Below are 18659 nucleotides of genomic sequence, written 5' to 3' on the forward strand. Positions count from 1 at the left end.
ATCGAGGAACGCGGCAGTTATGCAAAGAGTAGCAGCGTTTCCAAGAAAACATTGTGCACCTCGCAGCGCAGAGATGTGATGCGCCAGGAAGATACAAGATCTTCAGTAAATACTGAAAGTACATAGAAAAGTGGGAAGCATCTGACGTTATATTCCAGACGCCCTTCTTAGATGCGTTGACCGGTACGAAGGATCCAGTTCTTGATTCATTTCGTCCACACCAGTATTCCGGCCTGGATGAATACCCCAAGTCCTCCACCTATCACTACCACAATACCAAACGTAGAGTGGCGGGGACAGTGACTCTATGAGACTTGTTCAGCCGGTCATTCTGCCTGCACTGCTTAGGGTTGCGGTGGGGTTGATTGCGTGCCCGGCTGGCTTTGTGGAGGGCAAGGTAATGATCGTGTTGCATGAGAATTTGTAAACCCAGTGGGAGGCCCTTGCGATCACAACTGAGTCTCTGGAGCACGAGCAGGGGTTCAGCTCGGAGGAGAGCTTATGCGGCAATGGTCGAGTATGACACATGTATTGGACGAGGATCTGGAAATTCTGTTTTATGACTCATCGACCCCGCAAATTGTTAACAATTGATAATTAAGTAGAACGCCAGATCATTTAAGACGATCTTTTGTGTTATTTCCGCACTCGTAGCTTGACAGTACAAGGACGAAATGACAGACGTCAAATACCTGATCGAGCCAACAGAGGCTCCAGATCCACAAATCCCCAAGGGACAAATAGTCGAAGTGTCCATTATTGATAAGTATTCTGGTGATGACACCCATGGTCATCATTCGCTGATACATATAGTAGCACGCGGATGTATCTTCCTGCCTCTGATATAGTGACTCCCACGCCAGAGCACCGCCCGTATCTAACTCTCCCCTCTTTCTCATTTCTAATAAGACATACCGGCACTAACCGCCAACTTCTCTTCGATCTTGGTCTGCGGCCGGACTATGCTACACTTCCACCTGCTGTCCAGGATTTCCTCACAAAGTCAGGCTGGAAACTGGCCGTTGAGAAGAATGTCTCTGAAATCCTACAGGAGAATAACGTCTTGCTTGATGGCATTGAAGGCATCATATTCAGTCACCACCACTTCGATCACCTCGGAGATATCACTCAATTTCCTAGGTCAACGAAGTTCATAGTTGGACAAGGATTTCAGAAAGCCTATTTGCCTGGATGGCCGGAGATTCCCAACTCCTCTTTGATAGAAGAAGACTGGAAAGACCGCACCGTCGATGAACTTGATTTCAACTCCCACTCAACTACAGAAATCGGTGCCTTCAAAGCGATTGATTACTTTGAAGATGGCAGTCTTTACCTCCTCGACGCCCCAGGCCACACAATAGGCCATATTGCCGCCCTGGCACGTGTCACGTCCGGCGTCATGTCAGGTTCGGAAGACTCTGGCGAAGATACTTTCGTTCTTATGGGAGGCGATATCTGCCACTACCCCGGCGTCCTTCGACCGACTGAATGGCGCCCTCTGCTGCAAGAGTACCACCCAAGTCCCTTGCCTGAGCTCTACGCGCAGGCATGTCCCGGATCAATCTTCCAACGCTTACACCCCCGAAAAAGTTGCAATGAGCCGTTCTACCAGATGCCGGAACAGTGCATGGTTGACAAGCATGCAGCGCGAGATTCGATCCGCAAGCTGGGAACGCTGGACGCGAGTGATAATATCCTGGTTGTTCTTGCGCACGATAAGTCAATCCTCGGAATTGCAGATATGTTCCCAGCGATAATCAACAACTGGAAGGAGAAAAACTACGGGGAGAGGGTCCGATGGAGGTTTCTGAGGGATTTTCGGGCCTCTCCCGCTCAATGAACTAACTGATGCCACGAGCAGCGGAACAGGTGGCCTTTGCGTTCAGGCAATGCATGAAAATGTCACTGGTGAAACAATGTCAAACGTAAACAAAGCGCAAAAATTCGCCAAGGATATCCGCTAAGTATCCGGCTACCTTCTACAGAGTCTTCGAATCTATCCACATCCTTGGCTATACCTGGAGGGCATCTTCATAGATATCGAGAGCTTAAGCAAACAGCCGATAACTCGGGCATACCACATTTTGCATGGACCATCCATGAGAGGCGCCATCGCACCTACTAAAACTTTGCTTGTTGAATTATAGTCAAGCGTCACTTTTCGCGAACTCGAGACTGGATCAACGGCAATATATTGCGACCTACCTCTACGTTCGCTCTTGCCTGCGGAGAAATCGATAGCGTAACGTAATAGGACTAGACACGTACACTCTTGAATAAGCCTTCGACATCTGACTCCATCTTCCTATTACTATTTAATTCTACCTTGACTGTCTCCAAATCATGATCAACGGCGATGTGCCTTTAGATCTTCCCGCTGGGTAAACTAGTTGTATTGTAAAAAAGGACCATTGATTACGGGAAAACCCTGCTTCGGAGGTCCCTTAATGGTTCCCCTACCGTAAATAACTCGTCCAGATTCCGTTGTCGAACCACTGAAACCGGTGATCCTCTAGTGGTTGTCGAAAACATCCCTCCAGCCCCCTGAGAATGCTGGCTTACAGTCCGTGGCTCCTCTACAAGGGAGTGGATGGTAATCTACTTTAAAGTTCAGGTATCAGGCTCAGTACTAAGGTAGTGGTCTTGTCTCTGCTCTTCAAGCACTACATTGGCTCACATATGTCTACGAAGAAGACAGGAAGACAAGGGAATTATTGGTGTACATGTATCACTATACTGTGACCAGCATTGATACATTGTTGAGTAGCATAGTCCACACAGTGGCCTAGTAATGAGACCTATCTGAAGGGGCAAACAGAAGGTTCCACTTTGCATAGTTAATATTAACAGTATTCCTTGACCAACATCAACATTGTTAACCTAGTTCAACATGAAATCAACCGGGAGGGGTTGACCGGGTCAAGGTGCCCGATGATGTACAGTGGCTGTTTGGCCAGGTTCGAGTAGGGCAAACGTCTGCAAGACAAGACACAATGTATAATTAATGCCCTCCAAGCACTTACTGCGCGTGTCTTAGTCTCACTCTACTACTTTTGGGTAAGAGGTGGCCTATAAGAAGGCTGACCATGGAGCTGAATAGAACTATAACCACTAAGCTTTATAAAAGTTTCACACCTAGAAGCTGGGAAAGCCCTGAAAGTATCTAGGAGGTAAGTATGCCTTATTTTAGCACCTGTTAAGTGCACCACACCTGTGTGGCGCCAGGACTGAATATTACTATATTAAGATTATCATTATAGTATAATTACTATTCTAGGTAACCTTCTTTCTATATATAGATGTTATGTATTGTAGGTGGTTTAATTCCTAAAGAGAACTCTACCATATTCATGTTTACAGTAGACTAGGCGGAATATTATGCTGAATTGCCTGCTGTTGACAACAATATCTCAATAATACTCACTTCTCACAGGCTCTGCCGACACTTGAAGATGCCTTGAATCCGACAGCCTCTTTCCCGCTTAGCCTCGATCTTTTCGTAGAGTTCTTGTTCCAAAACGACTAACTCGGGCCATTAGAATCCACATGGAAGCCAGAAGACACCAAAGAAGGTACTATTTCTTTTCAACGGCTTGGTGGGACCGGAGCAAGTCAGTGTCCACTGCAGCATCTGTCTTCGATCTACCGGGGGAAGCAGCTCTACTTGTAGTGTGGGAAAACCGTGACCCGTCTGATACTGACCATTGGATAAAGCTATGGCTTCAGACGGACGAAGCGCCTACAGAGCTACCATTATGCAGCCAATTAGGTTACACAGGTTAATAGAGTCTTGATTGGTCGGTTCAACTACGACCCCTTCTCTTTAACAAATCTTCCTACCATTAACAATCTCTGAAACTAAGTCTGGCTAACGTGAGCGCATCAAATCTTCCACAAGTGCATCCATATTCGGAGGGCGCCCAAGGAAATCCTCCAACATCTGCATTAGGTTCTGTTGACTTCCTCCGTGTTCTAGAACTCCGCGACGATACTTATCCCACGTATCTGTATTATACGGGTCACGGGCAAAAACAGAGAGGAACAAATCCTGGGCCACAGCCGTGCAACTGTTCTGTTAGTATTCCCTGTTGCCATAGCTGGGAATAACATACCATAGGTAAGCATAGTAACAAACATCATAACCAGCTGTTAGATGAGCGAACGTCCCAAATGCAAACCCATTTCTGCATTCAGAAAAATCCATTCCCTCTATCTCCTCACGTAGGTCATACCACAATTTTTGTAGATCGAGGTCTGCAATCTCCTTGTCCGTACTTAGTGAGTGTATCTGGAGATCAAAGATCGACGTTGACCTAACCCAGACCATTAGTGTTTTCAGCATGGCGGGAACCAGAGCAGACGCCCACATACAGTTGATACAAATGGTAAAGCCCCCTGTTGAAGTACCGGTATTTGATGAGGTTCTCTACCAAGTCATTTGGAATTTCCTTTGGCGGATCTGGCTCTCCAGGATGTTGTTTGCGCCAGTCTGCTAGATAATCCCGGTGTAGTGTTGTGTAATGACAGCTGAGTCCTTTCAAGACATCTTTCATCCAACACCAATTCTCCAGCATAATGCTGGGCGTCTCCCCAAAGTCAGGGGGCAATCGGTAGCCATGGAAGCGAGTATACTTTGTCCTGGCTAATAAGTCATGGATGCCATGACCCATCTCTGTAACATGCACCTATTAGGCTAGATATCCAAGTAGTGGTTCGGCTTTCGTATACTTGCCGTGGAAGAGAGTCACGACCTGGTTATGCTTAAGTAAAGCACAACTAGTAGGGGTCGGAGTTGGGAATGAACACATTAAAATCGTCGAAGGGTATTGTCTGCTTCCATCTGGCCGTAGATAGCCCTGTATCGGTCATCAGTAAAGGCCAACGTGAGTGAAATAAGGAAGGAACAAATACACATTGGATATTCACGCTTTGGTTGCCTCGATACTTATTTTCTCTCCACAGTAGATCGAAATAGAGATACCCGACGAAGGCATCCTCTTTTGTATCCCATACGGAGAACACCCGTACTGTATCATGCCAGACGACATCCCTTGTCAGCTTTTCAGAGGGGATGGAATCAAATCTCAGATTCAGCAAAGACGCAAAGATGCCTAGCATGTTAGTTGCAGTTCTCTCCAGCGGGAAGAACTCTGAGATCTTCAGCTGGTCAACTTCAAACTCACGTTGCACCAGCCGCTCATAGTATCTCTTTTCCCAAGGGGGAAAGCTATCTCCCGCTTCTCTGTCACGGAATTGGTCTCTCGCTCGTAGATCATCTAGCCGTCGACGCTGCAATACTGCGATCTCACCTCGCCCATAGGGACAAAGAGTGGCCCGTAGTTGACGAAGGAATTCTTTCACCCATTCTGTGGTCTTCACCATTCGCCTCTCGATCCTTAATGCCGCGTGACTTGGATATTTCAAGACCTGTGCCTGCCGAGCACGGCGCCTGATAATATCTTCAAATAGCGGCATATTCTCCTTCAGCTTGACGTTGTCCTCCAGAAACATTCTCTTGCGAGTCTGTGGAGAATGGGCATGCGTTAATACAGCCAGTGTTCCTCCATTTGCGAATGGCACAAACTTCTTCCTTTGCTGGTGCTTTTCATTAGTCAAATTGGCTTCTGCTGGAGAATCGCGCCACTTCGCCAACTCATCTCCGGGCACCCCATTCAACTCCTCTAACGTAAACCATACTCCCCCGGCCTCCCTAGCTAAATTCTGCTGAAACTCCCTTTCTAATTCCGCAATCTCCATATTGCGCTTCTGGTACTCCTCCAACTCCACGTGCCCTAGGATGCCATGACCAGCATGCCTATACTCCAATAGCTCCTTTTCTAGCCAGTGCTTCGATTCCGCGTCCAGCGCCTGGAACTCCGGCTTCTCTCTTGCCGCCTCTAGAAGCCTGAAAAAGGATTCATCTGCTACCCATAGTGCCGAGGCTTTAAGGTACAGTTTTCGGGCCTCGTCGAACGCGCCTTGTGTCTCGAGGGACGGAGATCCATATTGAAGCATGTCAATCATTGCTAGCTCGCCTTGGACGGCATTTTCTACATTCACTAAGGGGAGAATGACGTTGCTGAAGGTTGCAGTGGAAGGCGTAGTTGTTTGGAGGATTTGGGTGCGGATAGCGTTGTATTTGCTGATTATGTAATGCATCGCTGGAACGATCTCATCCGCGGTTGGGACATAGGGAAGGGGCTGTGGGAGCGACATTTCGTTTGAACTGGCTGAGCGTCTCGGTTGTAGATAAACTCGGATTAGATCAACTTGTGGATTCCCGCGAGTACGTAGGTACTGGGATGGATCTTTTAAAACAGAAGCGGGGTCGTGTGTTTCATTTGTATTGCCAGGTGCCCCTACCCATGCGGGTCTACTGGCAGGGTTATCAGGACACTACCTTAGTAATAGGTTGTGACTACCTTAGTTCTACATGAGAAATACGTTACGAGAAATACTAAGGTGAAAGAATAGCATAGGGTAATATCACGTCATGTCCTATCTGTTAACGAACGTAAAGCCCTCATGAAGTGAGAGCTGGATATGGACATCATAAGCTTGTAACTGCACTTCAAGAATAACCCCCACCACTCAGGCCATTCATCCGGGAGCCCCTTCAGTAGTAACGAAGCCCAGTCTACTCTGAAGGAGAGCTGGGAGCTAGGAAAGAATCATTAGCGATGGTTCCCTTGACCATTTTGCCTAGGGTCCCAGCGCTTTCTCACGTGTAGCGAGTTCAGGGTTGGCGGCACGCTCTTCAAGCTCATGAAGCTTGACGATCTCAGGCGTAGCCACAGCGGCAGCGGAGACGACAAAGACTGCAATGGCAGTAAAAACTTTGAAAAGCTGCATTTTTGCTATTGGACAATATTCCAAAATTGGAGTTGAGAGGAAGACAGGAGTTAAGATATATTGTTAGGTTCCTTTTTGGAAGATGATGCCGCACATGGATCGATCTCTGTATGTGCGGGACAATGGAATGCTTATCGCCCTGATCGACATTTGACCGAACTGAGCCAATCAGACAGATGCCTTGTTCTTATCTCGCAGACCAAGACAGCCACCAGCGCCTCCAACTGACACTCCTTCATAGCCTATGTAGCCGAAGTAGCAGCCAGCATTGAATCAAAGCAGGTTGTCGTTCGATGAACTGTTAGCACCACTTATCCGTTTACCTGCAACGGGTCGGGAATGGCCGCTATTGGTGAAATTACGCTCATGCTCCCCCTACATTTGGGCCACGCAACCATCGCCAGGGTCCAAATGCATTGCAACACTACTAGCTAGAACACAGGCTTTTCAAGTACATGATAGGACTCAATCGAAAACGCCGCGGAGTTGATTTGCAAACATCAGAGTGGAGAGAACGGATGCCGGAGACATTAGTATGTGGCCATTTAAAGGCTTTAATGCTTGCTATCAGGAATTATTGAACCCAACTACTTGTCACAACCAGCTACCAGTCTTTCATCTTAGGTTAACCACAATGGCGCTGCATCTTCTGAAAACACGGTGATTTACCATGGCCACTTTACTCCTAGGGTTCATTTCATTTGTCCTCACTTGTCCGAGATGGGATTTTTCTTCGTTGTACATGAACGAATTGTGCGGGCGTTATGAGCATGGTGGAACCGACTTACACGTTCAAATATTCTCTTGAGACCCGTTGGTTTTGTATATCGACAGCCTTTTAAGCCAGGATGAGATCGATCATCTGCTCAACATCAGGTACAATACCCCCGGTTTATTCTTTGCCTCGGGATTGTCCAGGCTTGTCCAGGTATGACTAACGTTACATTTTCACAGAGAGGGTCTATGGACGCCATCAATGGTCTATCCTGGCGGTAAATCACATGTCGACACCAGTCAGCGGGTGTCAGAGTTTGCCCTCCTCCCCCGAGATGAGATTGTTCTTCGAATCGAAGAGCGCGCCCTCGCCTTCCAAGGATGGCGTGGAAACAGCACATACATGCAGAAAATGCAAACACAAAGGTACGGTGTCAACGGCTTTTACAATTTCCACTACGATTGGAATTCTCTCGTGACAGACGGAAACCGAGTGACGACTTACATGGTTTACCTCGTTGCTGAATGCACAGGCGGGGGTACCAACTTCCCACAATTGCAGCGGCCAAATGATACAAGATGGTGCAATATAATTGATTGTGATGATGATGAGTATAGTGGTGTCACTTTCAAACCAAGGGTAGGGGCTGCGGTGTTCTGGGAGAACATGCATCCAAATGGGTCTTTTCACCGTGGCGTTCGACATGCGTCCCTTCCTGTGAAGTCAGGGGTGAAGGTGGGCCTAAATATTTGGGACTGGGATAAGGCGTGGAAACCACCACTAGAGTGGCAATAATAAAGATGATCAAAGGGGAAAGAGGACAGCATTTCCCATTCAGGCTGCCTGCTGGGTGTGACCACACCACATTACCAGCATAACTTGACTAGTCCTTCTTATCAACTTAGGAGCAGAGACTAGAGTTTCATGGATGCAGTTAGTTGTCTAAACCAATACTATCTTTACAGTTTCATGACACAGTCTCCAAACATTATTACACATGTGTCTTTTATCTCGGTGAAGGATAAAAGGGCTGACCTACTCTCTAGTACTCAGGTAGATTAGAAATTCCGATTGCCACAGCCCAATATGGTAGGTGCAGTATATGGCCCAAATATATTGACTCTCCCGCTGATCATCGCTATAGGCCTCATCAATGGCCGTGATAAGCTATCTATTTGCTACGAGTATGTTACGGTTAAGTCTTCTACGGATTAGAGAATGGGCCTCCAAAGCTGGAGTCACTATTCTGGGGGACTCATCAGCCCTCCTCACAGATGGTTACGAATGCCAGCACGGGCACACTATCGAACTGATGTCCTTTGACCCGTTGGTAATCTACGTGCATTATCCGCAATCCAAAGATTAGGCAACCATAAAGCCGACATCAATATATCCTAATATCGTTACAATCGTTATTTATGAAAAGTTCACTTCAGAATGGCATCCTGTTACATGAAGAACGGGCAATAGCTCGATCTCTCCTACCATTACCAATCTATCAATGGCTCCTGGGCTAGCAGATTATCATTTCATCTCCGTATTTCATTCAACGCAGGCCGTGAAATACATCAACCAAGCTCTCTGAAAACCGATACCCGGCTGTTTTTCGACTCCCTGCTGGCTCGAAACTGGTTTCGTTACAATTTCGATAAACATGATTCATTACAACGACACCAAGTAACTAGACGGTCTGCGCGGTTGGGCAGCTGTGGTAGTCTACTGGCATCATCATGAAATCTGGGCTCATAGGTCCGCCATCAACGTCTTTGAACGGGCGTATGGATACCACGAGCGGTACCATTTCGTCACGCTGCCGTGGATTCGACTGCTGTTCAATGGAGGGCACTATGCGACAGCTACATTTTTCATCCTCTCAGGACACGTCGTGTCCCACAGGCCATTGACATTGATAGAGACTAGGCGGGTAGAACAGCTCGCTAATTACCTCTCTTCCGCCATCTTCAGAAGATGGATGAGATTGTATCTTCCTCTCATCGTCACCACATTTCTCTATATGACCTCTTGGCATGTTTTCGGCCTCCGCATCTGGTGGACCCAAGCGCAGCCCACATATACGGATGAGCTTAGAATATGGTGTGCGGAGGTAATGGACTATAGCTTTCCTTTCAACAAATCGGGCAGCCCATGGCTCAGCTACAGTGATCATCTCTGGTCGATCCCGGTTGACTTTAAAGGTTCCCTCGTCAATTACACTACCCTTCTTGCGCTTTCACAGTCATCCAAAGAGGCTCGAGTTTGCTGCGAGGACCACACCGTCCGTGATGGATGGTATTTAGCTTTTTTTATAGCAGGCATGTTGCTCCAGGAGGTGGAGCAATAACTAGACACGCATCACGGCCCATCGTTCCTATACTCAAGAGCGTCCATTCTTGCGCCCATTCTCCTCCTCTTCGGCACGTATCTCGGCGGCGTCCCACACTGCGCCAATGCAGCCTGCATTGGAGATAATCCGGGATGGTCGATTCTCTCATTTCTTACACCGTCAATGGACCTGGCCTACGACCCGAAGGGCATTATCTCCTCCCAGTGGCAGTGCTTCTCTCATTTCTATCAAGCGCATCCCCTGGCTTACCCATTTCTTCGAGAGACCTTTCAGTCAGTACTCAGGCCGCATCTCGTACAGCTTATACTTGGTGCATGCTCCCGTGATGCGTGTCTTTGCCGACCCGCTTTACGCAGCAGTCGGTTGGAAGGGGAGGGGTCTGGTGGTACATAGCCGTTTGGAAGCTTTAGAGGGAGTACTCTCTCTCCCAAGCTGGGGACCGCTGGGTCTGGAAATAGCCCTTCTAGTTCCGCAGGTACTACTGATACCTTTGACGATTGGGTTGGCAAGTTTTGTGACTTGGGCTATTGATAAGCCTACTAGGAAATTATCTCTTTGATTGTACCGGTTGACACTGGTCTCTTCCCTGGAAAATGGCCTTGGGGGAAAGCACGAATGACGTAACAGGGATGCCGCATGTCATGAGTATTCAAGGGTTTCGACTTGTATCTTAATGTTATTTTTCTTCCTGGAGAGAAGCAGCAAGGTTGAAGGCTTGTGATTTGAGAGTACCGCATGATGGAGCGGGGTTCTGCCCTGTCCGTCTCGGAAACTGATATTAACCCTAGTTGTATTGAGAAGAGCCTTGGCGATGCATATATTCATGTTGGCTACTGCCAGTCCAAAAGGAGTAATTCCATGGAATATATCTGGAAAGTCAATTTTGAGACATCTTGTTGCAGCAACCTCACTACTGCTGAACTACACCCTGCATATGCTGCCAGCCATGTCGCGGTCTCCCCATGCATGTTTCATCTGTTCACATCAATGTCCTCCTGGGCCAGGAGTAAGTGAATCACAGATTCAGACCCAAATGCGGCGGCAACAATGAGAGCAGTGCTTGTCTTGAGCATAGAATTGACATTGGCTCCATATCGAAGGAGTACCCATTCATTAAGGATATGAGGGATGCAAATAGCGCTGCTTCTCATTTTCTGAGCGCCAACAAACAGCTAGCATACTGCGCCATTATCAGCGAGAGTCCTATGGGCCGGAGTATGCTAATTTAACCCTGCGCCTCAAAAGCTGAATGAGTCATGATCTTCTCAAAGGCCGAATTCCTCCCTTGCTCGTGGTCACAAGGATACACAATTACTAGGCATCAACAGGATAATCCAAATAAATTTCAGCAACCATTACACCCCCTAGGCATTTGCACCACCTATGCTCTTTTCGGCCCCAGGATTTCCCTCCAAAGCAGAGGCTTCTCACCTCTCTTACGTCGCCACATATTTGTACAAACCAGCAGGTCAGGACAGCCTCTTAGTACCCAGCTCCACTTCCTAGCGAACGCCTCGGTAACCTCCCAGTTCCGTGGATCCCACGGGGCTCCCCAGACAAGTAGCGTTGCGCGGCTATCACGAGTGTCCCAGAAACATACAAGGTCATGACACAGCTCATCGTCATCTAGGGCGTCCCCAGCCATGATCATATTATCCCGCATCTGCGGGAAAGGAAAGACATCCAACCACGGATGATGTGGTACTCTCCGCTGCAAGGCTGTCGGGCTTAGGCTCTGGGGAATATCTGTTTCTTGTACCCCTGGACGGGACTGATTAAATACGGAAACTGCTTCATCCGCACATAGCCACTCAGCAGTCATGCCCAGCGCAATGACATTTTCGTAAGCCGCGCGTAGAACATTTATTCTACTGAGAGAGATGAGATCATCTATCTTGGGGGAGCCAGAAAGGTATTTTTCCACGGCATCCCTTTCGAATTGGCTCATTAGTTCGTGGATATTTGGCGGTGCAAAGGTGCATGTAGAGTGTTTGTCAATAGTTAGGCTGCAGATTATGGCAGCGACATGTGAGGTGGTGTTAAGTGTAGCAGACACACTCCTCATGGGTGGAACAGGATGACCACTGTCTGGACTGAGGTCCACACCATTTGGCTGACCCTGGCTAATATTGTTATTCTTAGCATGGCGTTGTCCTACAATCAGGAAGTTAACTCTCTCTAGCACCTCATCTAAGAGCTCGAGGACTACCAACGATAGGATCTTTGATTTAGTCGGTTTTGTAATCGCCGACGTGTAGCCCGGTCACTAACTCCAGTCCAATCATCTTGAGGACCTGGTGCTTTCAATTGTTGCGGTAACTGCTGCAATGGAATGGTGGGATCCATTATACATGCGTCTTGATGACTGAACCAGTAGTAAGGTAGGATAACGGGTGTGAACTCAGGTGTGACGGGTCATTATCTCTATTTAATACATGCAGGACGCTTACCAGGCATTTGTCAGCCAGATCAATAAGTATAACTGGCTAAGGTGCCGTGTTGTTGAGTTTGAGGCTTCCAGATCAGGACTAAGTTGCTGCTACTGAACCATCAGTGCATTCCAGCTTTAATCATTATGGTGCAGATTCAGTGCTTACTTGATTACTTATCCTCACTCTATTGGGTAATGCATGCTCCATGGGAACGTGAAACTTTTCCACAGTGGCAACTCGCAAGACACCAAAAACGGTGCTCTGCTAGAGTGGGTCAGAATGATGCATCTAAGTGGGGCTAGCAGCAGGAGCTAATGCAAGGTGATTACACGGCCAATCATATTGCATTAAACATACGGTGCTGTAGAGTTTATTATGAGCACTAAGTCCCGACTCCTGACGTTGCTAGTATACCTAAGTAAGGTATCTATTGCTTTGCATCAATTCGCCAGCTTAGACTGAAGCAACACTTTAGACTGCTTATTGCTGAACTACGCAACATCGTATCGAATTTTTCCCGACTCTGAATCAATCAACATGCAAAAGGCCATTGCTGTCACCACGCTCAACTCCTCTGCCGTACTTGTGGAAAGACCGATTCCCGACCCTGGGGAAAATCAACTTCTGGTCCAGGTGACGGCTGCAAGCTGTAAGTTAAGTCCGCCGCTGGGAAATACTTCCTTCTGATAAGTCTCTAGTAAATCCTCTTGATCAGAAAACGCGGGATGTAGGCTTGTTCTTCAAAGAGCCCCCTCAAGTCCTGGGTCACGAGCTTGCGGGAATTGTGGTCAAACGCGGTGCAGGCAGAAAGGCGTCGCAGTTTGCAGTGGGTGAGCACATATTTGCCCATGCGAACTTTGTCCCTGGGCAAGAACTCACAGATTGCGGCGGTCTTCAACAATTCGCCTTGGTCGATGCCCGATTCGCCGCCAGGGTAGCCGGCACCGGCCTGTCGGATGAAGAGGCCGCTGGCATTCCCGTCTGCGCCATGGCATCTTTCATCGCCTTGTTTCATTCGACCGGGTTAGGCCTGCCGTTGCCACTAGCCCGGGATGAGACTCGTGCAGCCTTTAAGGATCAGGCTATCCTTATTCTCGGCGGGGGATCAAATTGCGGCCGATTTGCCGTTCAATTCGCTCGCATGGTCGGATTCGGTAGGATAGTCACTGTTGCCTCTTCAAGAAACACCGTAGAGTTAGAAGGCATGGGCGCAACGCATGTGATTGATCGTCACGCTAGCCACGACGAGATCCTACGCCAGATTCGAGGCGTCACAGGTGACGAGCTTATCTATGCGCTCGACACGGTTAATGTAGGGCCGGCTCAGAACCTCGGCCTTGCGGCACTGTCAAACACTCGAAAGGGTTGCCTCATCACGCTGAACCCTGTGGATGAGACTGAGCCGGACAAAGCGCTGATCGGAGGAAAGGCTGCTGGCTACGACAGACGGCTGACTTTCGGCTTCAGCGCGTTGTATCCGGACGTGTCAATGGTGTTCTGGGAGAATGTAGGGGGCTGGCTACAGGCAGGGAGCCTTTGCTCGCTGAGGTACGACCTCGTTGACGGGGCCGATCCCGAAAGAATCAATACGGCATTGGATGGCTACAGAGATGGCCACGGGCAGAAGGTAGTTGTGCGTCTGTGAAGACAATAACCTCGGAATGAAAACGGACTTGCACCGACTGCAGAGGAAGCTCAGGTTGAATGACGACGCATGTTAGGAATCAACTGTCAAAAGAAACAAAAAAAGTATTCTATGCCATGCTCCCGTCTGCGAATTGATTGCAAGCTTCCGAAAGTTTTCCCGGTTGCCGCCCTAGTTTCCAGGCCAGTGGTCATGGTGTCCGTAGGCGTTTGGCAATACCATTGTTCAAGCGTTCAGAATATCCAAGCAGTTAAGAAGCTCAGAAAATAAGCCAAGGTGCCAAGTATGATTACCTGCTATTACATACAGCCATATCCCGTGTACAGCGTCCCATCAGTTTCGGCTTAGCATTCATTTTCTGGGTCGCCCGGCCTGACCGGGCCCAAGGAATGCCATTGGTGGCTGCCAGAGCCAGGAACTGATGAATCTTCCACGCCCGCTCAATGGCGGCCGGCAAATGGCCGATGTTTTCGAGAACGGTCCATCCCACCCACTGGCCGATATCTAAATAGGCTGGTGACCCATTTTTAACCCCGCAGGGAGGGCTCGTCACTAATGTACGGCGTACGAGCTTCTTAAATACTGACCGGCGTCCATATTCTCTGCCTACGATCAGTTTCAAGTCCACCATACATCTGCAAGAGCAGCATAGGTCGGAGTTTCTTCTTCTTCAAGTGGACATATCATGAAAGTTCTCCTTACCGGAGGCAGCGGCTTCATTGGGAAGCACTGTCTAGCAGCCCTACTCCAACATGGGTTTGTACGCCTGAAAACTGGTATGGGCATTAACTGACAAACTGGCAGCCATACAGTCGTGACCACTGTACGTAGCGATATAAAGGGGAGAGAATGCCTGGAAAGCTTTCCCGAGTTTGCCAATAACCTCTCGTACGCTATAGTTGAGGACATGGCGCGTTCGGGAGCCTTCGACAAGGCTGTTCAGTCGGAACCTCCATTTGAAGCTGTAGTACACACGGCTAGCCCCTTTCATTATCACGCAGCAGACCGAAAGCGGGACATGATTGATCCCGCCATCATGGGAACCACGGAAATTCTTCGATCTATCAAGCGATGGGCTCCCTCCGTCAAACGAGTCGTCATTACCTCCTCCTTTGCTGCCGTCGTGAACCTTCAGGAAGCGATACCTAGATACACCGCGGACTATTGGAACCCTATCACAATGGAGCAGGCCTTGACGAATGGTCAGCTAGCATACGTGGGGAGCAAGAAATTTGCCGAGAAAGCTGCGTGGGACTTTATCGAAACTGAAAAGCCGGGGTTCACTCTTTCCACCATCAATCCCGTTATGGTGTTTGGACCCGCCACATTTCGTTTGGACTCTCTTGAAAACGTCAACACCTCCAACGCCGTATTTAGCGATATGATACTGGGCAAGATGAAATCTGGCATTCCCCCTCGTTCGTTCCAGTGGGTAGACGTCAGGGATGTTGCGCTCGCTCACGTTCGCGCAATAGAAGTCCCAGAAGCAGCTGGCCAACGGTTTCTTGCTGCCGCCGGACCATATAGCAATTACGAAATCGCCAAAGTGATCAAGGAAAATTTCCCTGAGCTGGCAGACAGACTTCCCGAGCAGATTCCTGTTCCTGATGGGACCCGGAGCTTCGTGATTGACAACACGCCTATGAAGCAGGTTCTAGGAATACCTTTCAGGTCCTTCAAGGACTGTGTGGTGGATACTGTAAAGTCTTTATTAGAAGTAAAGGCCTAAATCCATGTACCGATGCGTTGGCAATAGTTTCTATACTCTATCTACTACTTTCTAAATCCATTATTCATTAAACGGCATTGCGCTCGGCGAAGTCACAGTGCAAGGAGATTGAAGATTACTGAACACAATGAGCCAAGCCTCGTAGAAAGTTCTTGTATCCAAGGGGATTAGTGACCAGGCCGCTAGGGTGCGGTTTCCTATGATAAAGTAGCTGGTTCTGTTACCAACACGGGTAGAGGTAGTGCTGAGTGGAGCTAGGCGCAGACACCATGCATGCAACTTGCTTACTTTGCCTCTCTTATTGGTCAGCAGATGTTAAAGGCGGGGTGACGCTCTGTTTGTATATATCAAAGGGAAACTAAATAGTGCATACACCCCGTTCGCGTCCACACTGCGTTTGACACTAACAGTGCAACACCTCGCAGGCAAATTGGAAGACATTTTGATGATAAGCAAGTATTGTTTGCAAAGACTATACCACATGAGCAGATGATAGATAGAACAGGAGGACATTGGCCGTTATATACCTGCGTGCTCGGCTGAACTAGTATTACGTATTGCAAATTCTTCCTGAGCCCATATTGCGCTATCAAATATCTGCCTGCATAGGGAGGGGCAATTCCCTGTCGGATTTAAGGAGTATTAACTCGTATGGCAAATTAGATTGGCTTAGTGGTTGCTTAGATGACCAAGTTAGAATGCAGCTGATATTTGAAGGACGACTTAAGTCAGGGAGTGGCTTCCATAAATCCAAATGGGCTCAAATGGCCGAGCAAAGGACACTAATTTTGGGGGTTAACAACGAATCGCTTTCCAGTAATACTCAAAATGCTATCCAGTACTTCCTGCACACTTCTCAGACCGTTCTCTTTCTTGATTATGCTGCTCGGGATAATCTGTCCATTTGCCAGCCCCTTCGGAACATACTGTTCGAAGAACCATTTTCGAACATCGTCATTTTCGTTCTTGTTAAGCAAAGCGGTATAGGACGCAAATGTCCTCTCCACGTTGGTTGGAATCAGCTCGTCGCCCATAGGAGGCAAAGTAGTGTGGTATGATCCTCCCTTCTCACCGAACATGGCAACCAGCATAGCCGTCACAGGGGGTGTGCCAATGGCATCGAACACAGCATCGTAGGGGCCGTGAGATTTGAGCTCGCTGATCAACTTCTCATGAGGCAGTGTATGATCGATGATGTAGGAAGGATTGTGCTCCTCCACGGTTTTCCTATGTCCTGGAGACGAGGTCGTGACAACTTCGTATCCAGCATCGGAAGCGTACTTGGTAGCGTACCGACCACAGCTCGATGAGCCTCCATATATGAGGACTCTCTTCCCATTGGGTTCCGCCTTTCCGGAAATTGGGGGACGCTGCAGTCCCATCTGTATGGTCAAAGCCGCTACTATCGTAGCCAAATTGGTGATTGCCGCAGATGCATCATCGCAAGTGGTGCTCCGGTCGAGTTTCGCGAGGAAAGATTCCCTGGCGAGGGCGTACTTCTGAAAGGCACTATAGCTGTTCCCACCACCAGGACATTTGCTAACGACCACGCGATCTCCCAATTGTACGGAGGTAACGGTGGGACCGACTTCCTCGACTACGCCAGCGAAGGAAACCCCGAGAATGGCAGGATAAGAAATGGGGAGCGCGGAGTACCTGAAAAGGGCATTAGCGACACTTTTCAGCTTTGGGGAGACTAGGTAGGCTTACTTCTGTATTTTCGCATCAATGGAATTGAATCCAATTGACTCAACTTTCACCAACACATCTCCGGCACCTGGAGTGTACATCGGGGCCGGCGCAATTTCGACATTGGCTTTGGGCTCCTTGAGCCAGGCAGCTTCATTGGCCATTATGGACGTGTCTTGTATTGAGGATCTCTCGGAAGTTGTACCGTAGCTTATTAAGAATGTGACGGTGCCGTGTCCTAGTCTGCTGAACTTCACGCATCTTCTGCGGAACTTTGCTGCAATATAACCAGTCGACGGGTTTCTGCGTCTCTCAGTGCTTAATAATTACCAGAGGCATTAACTCTCCCCAGTCTTACATCGATTTGTAAGGATTCGAAATCGCAGGCAATGAGTCTACTATGTTGGGAATCGGAACTCGGAGGGACTGTCATGGCCGCTCAGGGCGCCCCCAACTGACGAGAAAGCTTAGCAGCTATCCGCTTTCTATGGGTTTCTGGTTTTCGGGTTTTGCGGCGAGCTGGCATGTTGTAATGGCACTGGAATTGACCGAATCCTACGCCACCTGTTCGTGTACGGAGTATGCATACACCCGCCGAACCCAAACGGGTTTAAGATCTAACGTATCCGGCTCTGCCTACGGACGTAGCATGTGGGGATATGCGACATCCAACGAATACCCAGTTCGTGGGCTCAGTCGTTTCGCAGCTTCACTGGCAATCCGGAATTAGCGGGTTTTGAAATCCAAGAACTTTATCCCGCCACGCCACCTACCCCACCGACAGTGCCGTTTTGGGTAATCAGTAGTTATTCAAGGGTAGTGATAGCGACACGCCGACACCCTCCTTACATTCGTATCTGTAGGCATATTTAAGGAGCATTCTAGCGCTATGTGCCTGTCTTTAAGGTCCTAAGGAATATATCTATAGCTTATTACCTAGATATATCTTAGTTTCCATTAGGACTGTGCGTTATAACCAACTCCACCACTAATATTAAATTACTAATGGGGTCTTCCTAGAGAGGTAGTTATTACTTACAGAGTATATTTCAGCGCCCTGTCTAGTGGGTCTTAACCTACTCTATCTGTAATTCTACTTCAGGACAATAAACTCTGCAGCTAAATTATGATTATAAGCCCCTATAAGGCTACGTATTTGCTTATCGAGGTCTGATAATTAATAGATACCATAATTCATTTGCATACACTGTGTCAGAATCTTAGCTTCATATCTCCAGATCAGCTAGTCCTGT

At 48.2% G+C, this 18659-nt stretch overlaps 5 protein-coding genes across 5 annotated transcripts; 3 read left to right on the plus strand and 2 right to left on the minus strand.

Moving 5' to 3' along the window:
• Window positions 1–823: 823 nt before the first annotated feature.
• Window positions 824–1840, plus strand: ALT_2514 (MBL fold metallo-hydrolase; the record flags this gene model as incomplete). Its single annotated transcript, XM_033562137.2, has 1 exon — window positions 824–1840. One exon carries the CDS (start codon window positions 824–826, stop codon window positions 1838–1840), a length of 1017 nt encoding a protein of 338 aa, XP_033418028.2.
• Window positions 1841–4776: 2936 nt separating this feature from the next.
• Window positions 4777–6216, minus strand: ALT_2515 (uncharacterized protein; the record flags this gene model as incomplete). Its single annotated transcript, XM_089599361.1, has 1 exon — window positions 4777–6216. One exon carries the CDS (start codon window positions 6214–6216, stop codon window positions 4777–4779), a length of 1440 nt encoding a protein of 479 aa, XP_089456507.1.
• Window positions 6217–12880: 6664 nt separating this feature from the next.
• ALT_2516 (zinc-binding alcohol dehydrogenase family protein) lies at window positions 12881–13988 on the plus strand (the record flags this gene model as incomplete). The annotated part of the gene is made up of 2 exons (XM_033562138.2): window positions 12881–12992; window positions 13042–13988. The coding sequence occupies 2 exons, from the start codon at window positions 12881–12883 to the stop codon at window positions 13986–13988; spliced, it is 1059 nt and encodes a 352-aa protein (XP_033418029.2).
• Window positions 13989–14740: 752 nt separating this feature from the next.
• On the plus strand, window positions 14741–15717 carry ALT_2517 (putative NADPH-dependent methylglyoxal reductase GRP2; the record flags this gene model as incomplete). Its single annotated transcript, XM_089599362.1, has 2 exons — window positions 14741–14748; window positions 14793–15717. 2 exons carry the CDS (start codon window positions 14741–14743, stop codon window positions 15715–15717), a joined length of 933 nt encoding a protein of 310 aa, XP_089456508.1.
• Window positions 15718–16499: 782 nt separating this feature from the next.
• ALT_2518 (zinc-binding alcohol dehydrogenase family protein) lies at window positions 16500–17570 on the minus strand (the record flags this gene model as incomplete). Its single annotated transcript, XM_033562140.2, has 2 exons — window positions 16500–17373; window positions 17428–17570. The coding sequence occupies 2 exons, from the start codon at window positions 17568–17570 to the stop codon at window positions 16500–16502; spliced, it is 1017 nt and encodes a 338-aa protein (XP_033418031.2).
• Between the last annotated feature and the right edge of the window lie 1089 nt (window positions 17571–18659).

This window comes from Aspergillus lentulus, assembly GCF_001445615.1.
Source record: "Aspergillus lentulus DNA, contig: Alt04, strain: IFM 54703, whole genome shotgun sequence".
NCBI lineage: Eukaryota > Fungi > Ascomycota > Eurotiomycetes > Eurotiales > Aspergillaceae > Aspergillus > Aspergillus lentulus.